Source organism: Nomascus leucogenys, chromosome 2, assembly GCF_006542625.1.
Source record: "Nomascus leucogenys isolate Asia chromosome 2, Asia_NLE_v1, whole genome shotgun sequence".
NCBI lineage: Eukaryota > Metazoa > Chordata > Mammalia > Primates > Hylobatidae > Nomascus > Nomascus leucogenys.
The window spans coordinates 83,350,627-83,359,641 of NC_044382.1; the positions used below are offsets into that span (position 1 = coordinate 83,350,627).

Below are 9,015 nucleotides of genomic sequence, written 5' to 3' on the forward strand. Positions count from 1 at the left end.
ATAAGACATTCTCTATCATCTTTACCACTGACAACACAATATATAAAAAATCTGGGCTGGGTGCAGTGGCTCACATCTGTAATCCCAGCAGGCTGGGCTGAGGTGAGAGGATCACCTGAGGCCAGGAGTTCAAGACCAGTCTGGGCAACATAGTGAGACCTCCATCTGTACAAAAAATAAAAAATTAGCTGGGCACGGAGGCATGTGCCTATAGTCCTAGCTACTTGGGAAGCAGAGGGAGAAGAATCGCTTGGGCCCAGGAGTTCAAGGCTGCAGTAAGATATGTCTGCACCACTCCACTCTAGCCTGGGCAACAGAGCAAGACCCTGTCTTTAAAATAAATTAATTAAAAAAAAGAAATGCTGTTTCTGTCCTGACTGTTCCACTGACCAGCTGCTCCCCAAGTCTCTCTCCCTCTCTTTGGATCTTCCTACTCCTGAGACCCAACAATATTGAAATTAGGCTAATGAATAACCCGACAATGGCCTCTAAGTATACAAGTGAAAGGAAGAGTCTCATGTCTCTCACTTTAAATCAGAAGCTAGAAGGGATTACGCTTCCGAGGAAGTGAAGAAGCCATGTTAAAAACGGAGACAGGTCAAAAGCTAGGCCTCTTGCACCAGTGCAGTTCTTGAAGAAAACTAAAAGTGCTACTCCACTGAACACATGAGTGATATGAAAGCAAGACAGCCTTACTGCTGATAATAGAGAGTTTTACTGGTCTGGATTAGATCAAACTGTATTTCCTTAAGTCAAAGCTTAATCCAGAGCAATGCCCTAACTCTCTTCAATTATATGAAGGCTGAGAGAGGTGAGGTGCAGAAGAAAAGTCTGAAGCTAGCAGAGGTTAGTTCATGAGCTTTAAGGAAAGAAGCCATCTTCTTAATATAATAGTACACAGTGAAGCAGCAAATGCTAATGTAGAAGCTGCAGCAAGTTATCCAGAAGATCTACATAAGATCATCAATGAAGGTGGCTACACGAAACCACAGATTTTCAATGTTGACAAAACAGCCTTACATTGGAAGATGCTGTCCAGGACTTTCGTAGCTAGAGAAAAGTCAATGCCTGGCGTCAAAGCTTCAAACGACAGGCTGACTCTTGTTGGGGACTAATGCAGCTGGTGACTTTAGGATGAGGTCATTTACCATTCTCAAAATCCTAGCGCCCTTAGGAATTATGCTAAATCTACTCTGCCTGTGCACTGTAAATGGAACAAAAAAGCCTGGATGATAGTACATCTGTTTATAGCATGGTTGACTGAATATTTTAAGCCCATTGCTCAGAAAAAAGATTCCTTTCAAATTATTACTGCTGACAATGCCAAGAGCTCTGATGCAGATGTACAAGGAGATTGATACTGTTTTCATGCCTGCTAATAGAACATCCCTTCTGCACCCCATGGATCAAGGAGTAATTTTTATTTTCAAGTCTTATTATTTAAGAAATACATTTTGTAAGGCTGTAGCTACCAGATAGTGAAGACGCTGATGGATCTGGGCAAAGTAAATTAAAAAACTTTCTGGAAAGAGTTCACCATTCTAGACACCATTAAGAACATTTGTGACCCATGGGAGGATGTCAACATATCAACATTAACATGAGTTTGGAAGAAGCCAATTTCAACCCTCATGGATGACTCTGAGAGGCAAGACTTCAGAGGGGGAAGAAACTGCAACTATGGTGGGAGTAGCAAGAGAACTAGAAGTGGGGCCTGAAGATGTGACTGAAGGGCTGCAATCTTATGATAAAGCTTGAACAGATGAGGAGATGCTTCTTATGGATGAGCAAACAAAGTGGTTTCTTGAGATGGAATCTACTCCTAGTTGAAGATGCTGTGAACACTGTTGAAATGATAAAAAAGAATATTACATAATCTTGGTTGATAAAAAAGTGGTAGGGTTTGAGATGACTGACTCTAATTTTGAAAGAAGTTCTGTGGGTAAATGGCTAAAAACAGCATCTCATGCTACAGAGAAGTCTTTCATAAAAGGAAGAGTCAATCAATGCAGAAAACTTCACTGTTGTCTGATTTTAAGAAATTATCAGTCACCACCACCTTCAGCAACCACCACCTTGATCAGTCAGCAGCCATTAACGTGGAGGCAAGACCCTCCACCAGCAAAAAGATTATGACTTGCTGAAGATTCGGATAACTTAACATTTTTAAAGCAATAAAATATTTTAAAATTAAGATTATGTACTTTTTTTCCAAGACAAAATGTCATTGTACACTTAGTAGACCACAGTATAGTGTAAACATAACTTTTATTTATATGCATTGGGAAACCACAAAATTCCTATGACTTGCTTTGCTGCAATATTCCCTTCATTGTGGTGGTCTGGAACAGAACCTGCAACATCTCTGAGGTATGCCTATATATTGCAGATATCTACTCCCAGTCAGTTACTGAAATTTTTACTTTAAGATATAGATGTTTTACATTTTGATGTACTCAAATTCATCAGTCTTTTCCTTCTTGTGTTGCTTAAGAAATCCTCAACCTCCTTGATAACACAGAAAAGTTCCCTTAAAATTGAATATTTTCTGGCATTTTCACTATTTTCTATTACTTATTTAACAAACCTTAATTTGCCACCAACTGCTTCAATTCCACGGGTTATCTTGAAAGATGAAGCTCCTTTTGTCGTCTTGAAAAAGAAAAGAATGATTATCTTTGTAGCTTTTCGATGCCAAGTTTGCCAAACATCACACTATATCAAAATCTGTTGTGAGCAGATTTAAAAAGAATTTTACTAAATTCCTGCATCCTTTTTAGTTAAGAATTATGAAACAAGGCTCAACAAAAAGCTTAAGTATAGATTTTTACATTAAGTACATTCATGTAAAATTTCCACTGTCAAATACAAGCTTACTGGATTTATTAGTCTATTCTGAAAGAGACTTGTATATGGGAAAAAAAGAGTTAATTTTCTTTCAATTTATGGCACTTCATTTTAAAAATTTGTTTACTGATTTCTTATGCTCTAACATCAACATTCATATGGATACTAATTTAGTGCTTCTCTGTGGCAAATATCTTATGGTTTCTCATTTTACATTAGGGGACTGTACTGGGTTTAACAGTGTTCCCCCGCAAATTTATGTCCAGCCAGAATGTTTGCATGTTACTTTATTTGGTAATAAGGTCTCTGCAGATTTAAGTACTTAAGACGACATCATATTGGATTATAGTGGGCATTAAATCTAATATAACTGGTATCCTTATTAGGAGGAAATGTGGACACAGACAGAAGGAAGGCCATGTGACAACAAAGGCAGAGACTGCAGTGATGCAGCTGCAGGTCAAGGAACATGAAGGGTTGTGGGCAACTGCTGGAAGCTAGGAACAGGCAGGGGAGGATTTGTGCCTTCCTAGAACCTTTAGAGGGATCACAGCCCTGCTGATATCTTGGCTTGGCTTAGACACCTTGACTTGGACTTCTAGCCTCTAGAACTGTGACGGGATAAACTTATTTGGTTTAAGCTACCCAGTCCATAGTAATTTGTTATGGCAGGTCAAGGAATCATATATAAAGACATTGATTTTAGTTTTTCTTTTTCACAGGACCAAGATACCACAGCATTTCCAAACACTTGAGGTAGTGAAGATACGCACCAGACTGGATGTAAGACGCAGCAAATGGGTGGTTCCTAAATTGTTGGAGTCCTCATATCTACTGCCTGCTTTAATGAACAAACCAATTCTTGATATAGGAGCATAGTTTTCCAAAGAAGCAATCACCAAGCCATTTGGTAACTTGGTAAACTGTATTTAAAATAAAGTAGAGATATAATGAATGTCTTCGTATTACCAAGGAGAGCAAGGCATGTATAGGTTCCAGCGAGCAAGTTAGTGGGACTAACCTCAAGGTCCTGAGGTTGTGGCGGTGCTCCTGCAGGTGCAGCTGTGGCTTTAACTTTGGGGGCAACTTTGAGGGAATAAAATCTCTAAACATAAAAAACACAGGTTACACATATTTCTCACAAGAACAGTGCTTTATATAAAAGCATGGTACCTTAGGGTACCCAAGTGACAGAGGGTGTTTGGGGGTAAAAGGAGCAATAACCACCTCCATGGGAGGATTTAGCTGCATAACATTTTTTTTTTTTTTTTTTTTTTTTTGAGAAATAGTGTCCCTCTGTTGCTCAGGCTGGAGTGCAGTGGTGCAGTCTCAGTTCACTGCAACCTCCACCTCCTGGGTTCAAGCCATTCTCCTGCCTTAGCCTCCCAAGTAGCTGGAACTACAGGTGCGTGCCACCATGTCCAGCTAGTTTTTGTTTTGTATTTTTTAGTAGAGATGGGGTTTCACTGTGTTGGCCAAGCTGGTCTTGAACTCCTGATCTTAAGTGATCCGCCCGCCTTGGTCTCCCAAAGTGCTGGGATTACAGGCGTGAGCCACTGCACCCCGCCTAGCTGCATAACTTATTATGGACTTATTAACCCACCAGTTTACCCAAGCCATTCTTAAACCTCTATTTATTAGTGATTTATAGAGTTCTTGATGCTTATTTTTTAAATGATGTAAAGAATCACTGTATTTTCTTATTTTTCAGTTACCTTAGAAAAGTTTCATGGTTCTTTGTAGTTCTAAAGCTTTGGCATTTTTTGAAAAAGTGTCAGATCACCCCATCCACAACCTTTTCTGTTGAGACAGAGTCGTGCTCTGTGTACCACGCTGGAGTGCAACGGCGCGATCTCGGGTCATTGCAATGTCTGCCTCCTGGATTCAGGCGATTCCCCTGTCTCAGCCTCCCAAGTAGCTAGGATTACAGGCACATGCTGCCACGCCTGGCTAATTTTTTGTATTTTAGTAGAGATGGCGTTTCACCCCGTAGCTCAGGCTGGTCTCAAACTCCTGAGCTCAGGCAATCCACCCGCCTCGGCCTCCCAAAGTACTAGAATTACAGGCGGCCTGGGTCCACAACCTTTTATAGGTTTCAGCTTCTTGCTTCTTTTATCTGCCCAATGAATGTCATCCGTTCAGTCTATTTTCCAATTGAAATGGTTTCATCTCCTTAATCATCTTAGTAACCTTTAAAAAAGACAAAGTAGCCAGGTGTGGTGGCTCACACCTATAATCCCAGCACTCTGGGAGGCCGAGGTGGGCGGATCACCTGAGGTCAGGAGCTCAAGACTAGCCTGACAAATATGGAGAAACCCCATCTCTAATAAAAATACAAAATTAGCGGGGCGTGGTGACACACGCCTGTAATCCCAGCTACTGGGGAGGCTGAGGCAGGAGAATCACTTGAAACCGGGAGGCGGAGGTTGCAGTGAGCCGAGATTGTGCCATTGCAGTCCAGCCTGGGCAACAAGAGCAAAACTCCGTCTCAAGGAAAAAAAAAGAAAAAGACAAAGTATATACCAACTTCCTCCAAGCCCTCAATATTTTCCATTGTATCTTCACTCTCATGTGCTGTATTAAGACCACACAACCAAAGGTCTTACTTTTTTTGACTAAATAAAACATTTATGACGTGTATGTCATCCTGAGATTAACAATGGCTTCATCCACAGCAGATTCTCAATATATAAAATGCAGTCACTGGTAGGGTAAAAGGGTCCCATTAAATATTAGATAATGGACCCAAAATGCATTCATTTTATTGTTTGTTTTGGCAAATGTTATACAATGCCATACAAATCATTCTGATTATGACTAAAGTTCATGAGTTTATTAGAGGAGATGAGGAGTGAATAAAACTTGGTGCTTCCAAGACCCAATGAACACCTCCTAGCTGGAGTTTCCCAGACATCCCCGCACAGGCTGCAATGCCTCCACTCTGTGCTGTCCAGAAGGCTGTTTGTTGTACATCATTAGTGCTGTACTAGGTTGGCTGCTGGTTATCACTTGCTTTTAGTACTGCTTTTCAGTTATGAATTACAATTAGCTTTACTTTATCGTCATCAATTTAGTTTGCTGGGTATGGTATAGTTAACCTTCTTTGTAATTTTGGCCTATAATTTTCCAAAAAGTAAACTTTTAAGATATATGGGCATAGCAATTCAAATATGAATAATCTATAATTCCGTTACCAAGTGAGATTTTAGGTGTTTTCCAACCAAATGTGCCCAAATAGTGGCACTTGGTTGGCAATTTTTTTTTTTGAGACGGAGTCTCGCTCTGTCGCCTAAGCTGGAGTGCAGTGGCGCGATCTCGGCTCACTGAAACCTCCGCCTCCTGGGTTCAAGAGATTCTCCTGCCTCAGCCTCCTGACTAGCTGGGATTAGAGGCGCCCACCACCACGCCCGGCTAATTTTTTTTTTTTTTTTTTTTTTTTTTTGTATTTTTAGTAGAGACGGGGTTTCACCATGTTGGCCAGACTGGTTTCGAACTCCTGATCTCAAGTGATCCACCTGCCTCTGCCTCCCAAAGTACTAGGCTTACAGGCGTGAGCCATCGCGCTCGGCCGGTAATGTGCTTCTTAATCGTCCCATTCAAATCAGCAAATTATCCTAGTAATTGTCATGCAATTTACTAAATTATTTTGTTCTAATAAGATATATCTAAGTTTATTCTCCTATATAAAGTGCTAAAATTAGACACATAAATTATTGCTTTCAAGTTTACTGCAATTTGTTTACCTTGGGCCTCTCCAACTGTTTTCTCTGAGCTTTTTCTATTGCAAAATAGAATGGAGAAGGAAATTTTGGGGTCTTTTGCCAATCTAACCGTGCTTCCCTCAAAGGGTAATCACTGGTGTGTCTAGGTATACCAGGAAGGTTAAGGCAATTACAGCCTAAATTGATACAGCCCACAGCACACTTATGTAAGCATAAAGCATAAGAACATTCCATGCCCAGGTCTGGTCTTCTGCATTTCCATCTAGGAGGGTTTCTCAACACAGGTACTACTACTGGCACTTGGGGCTAGATAATTCTTTGTTGTAGTGGCAAGTTTAGCAGCATCCCTGGCCTCTCGATGCCAATAGCACCCTCCTTACAAGTTGTTGCAACTAAATATGTCTCCAAACATCGCCACCGGTTCCCTGGGGGCATATTGTCCCTCGCTATAATTTTTTTTTTAAGTGTTCCCCCTTAACCCTCTTAATAACCACTGCCCCACAGTGATATAACCCTGATGTGTGAGTTTTCGCCAAGTGACAGCTATGTTTAATTTAGGCTTGAAGGGGACACTTAATTAAGGAGCTTCTGAGGACAAACAGAGACGTCTTGGAGGAACCGTCTAACATACGATCAAGAAAAGCAACGTTAGACTACTAAGACACCATAGTAATTAACAATGAAGTTCCAGGTACTGTGATAAGTGTTATATCTGCATTAGCTCCTTTCTTATACTTTCATTCGCTGGGGAAACTGATGCTCCGTGATAAACCAAGGAGCAGAGGCTGCAGCGGATAAAGTGAAGGTGGGGGGCTAAGTCTGTGCCGTCCTCCCACTCCCCCTGGGTTTCGCGGTCTCTTTCTCCAGCACTTGAGTACCGGAGTGACCTTCAGAAGTCTCTCCAGGGAGTCGCTTCAACTCTGCTCTCACGTCCTGCCCCTCTCTTCAGGTTTCCCGGTGTTAGGTCTCTTCTGCTCACAGCACGAGCTGGGCCTCCAAAGCCTGACCCAGTTTGCAGCCCACTTGGCCCGCAGGGTTCATATGAAGGGCAGACTGACGCCCAAGGCCCAGACCCCAGACCAGACACCTCCGCCTCGCATCACCTTGTCGACACACTGCTCCCCAGCCCTTTCCCAAACCCACCACCTGAGCTCACCGAGAAGGACCCGGCTCTGGTTAGTAGCTTCATGATTCAAGATTGTTCTGACACACGGTCACTGCCGGATTAAAGGAAAGCAAGATGGTGGCGGAGGCTGGGAGTTTCCCAGCGTTCCCCGCTAACACTTTCCCACGTCCCCTTCGTGAGGTACTCTCTATACTGCCGCGCTCTACTGCTCCCTGCATAAGGTTGGACCAGTCCAATTCCTCAAAGACTCAGAATAGGGAGACGCACAATTTCCCAAGTAAATATGCAGAGAATAATGTACGTCACTGCTTTTTGCGTTCTTCTCCTGGCCTGAATATCCAGTATGCACCCCTTTTCTAAGTAGTTCTGCAGCAGCCCGTCACAACTCCCCCCGCTGTCTTGGGCTCTTCCGTTCAGGATTGTCCAATGGGACGCGCCTCTCTTGGGACTCCGCAGGCGCCCTCCGGGATGACACCTGCACTGGAGGCCCTGGATTTCCGCGTCCCTGGACACTGGGGGCTTCAGGAGATTCCTGCCACTCCACCTTTCTGCAGAGGTCTTGGGCATCGAAGCCCAGCGTAGTTGCCTCTCGCTGGGTGGAGTCCTTACTGGATCTTTAGCTCCGTGAAACAGGGGCCTCGTTCAACGTATTCGCCGCTGTGTACCCCAGAGCAGGCCCGGGACACAGCCGGTCAGCAACCTGGGGGAATCATCACAAGGCTTTTGGTCTCGTGGAATTTACGTCCTAGGCTGGGGCTACATAGAATATAAAAACTTAGCTATAGTTTTTGTGTTAGGAAAATAGAAATGTTTTGGATAGTAGGTGTGTTATGTGAGCCGAAACCGGCAGTTGGAGAAAGGCAGTCACGTGACGACCTGGGGGCGCGTTCACATCCAGTCCTCAGCGAGCGTTAACCCAGAAAGTGCCATGAGCCAGGCACTGTGCTAACGCGAGAGGCGTGGTCCCTGCCCTTTAGGGACTTAGAGTTTCGTACCTTGCTACGTTGCTTGGTTGGGAAACCGACAGTATCAGCATCAATATCATTTAGGAGTTGATTAGAAATGTATGAACTCCAGGTCCCATATTGGATCCGAATAGGTGTTTTTACAAGATCCTGAGATGATTTCGTATGCACAATAGTTTCAGAAAGGCTGGTGGTGTAGACGTTACAAGGCATAGGCAAATGTACGTTCTTTTTGCCTTGTGTCTGAATTGCTCCAGGCCTGCAACGGACTCGGGGCCTCTAATTAAGATCTGGGCGTTAAGAACCTGGCACCAACCCAATTTCTGTGCCTGCTGGGGACCCCCTCAACCCAATT

At 43.1% G+C, this 9,015-nt stretch overlaps 1 protein-coding gene across 1 annotated transcript in view; it reads right to left on the reverse strand.

Annotated features, from left to right (window-relative positions):
* The window catches only part of LOC100592631 (cytochrome b-c1 complex subunit 2, mitochondrial), a 31,202-nt gene extending 22,691 nt beyond the window's left edge, over positions 1 to 8,511 (reverse strand). The window contains exons 1-4 of the mRNA XM_003261446.4: positions 7,726 to 8,511; positions 3,869 to 3,952; positions 3,621 to 3,770; positions 2,588 to 2,652 (exon numbers count right to left, since the gene is read on the reverse strand). Of these exons, the coding sequence (XP_003261494.2) occupies positions 2,588 to 2,652; positions 3,621 to 3,770; positions 3,869 to 3,952; positions 7,726 to 7,758 (332 nt within the window). The 5' untranslated portion in view covers positions 7,759 to 8,511. The remainder of the gene's footprint in view (positions 1 to 2,587; positions 2,653 to 3,620; positions 3,771 to 3,868; positions 3,953 to 7,725) is intronic.
* Between the last annotated feature and the right edge of the window lie 504 nt (positions 8,512 to 9,015).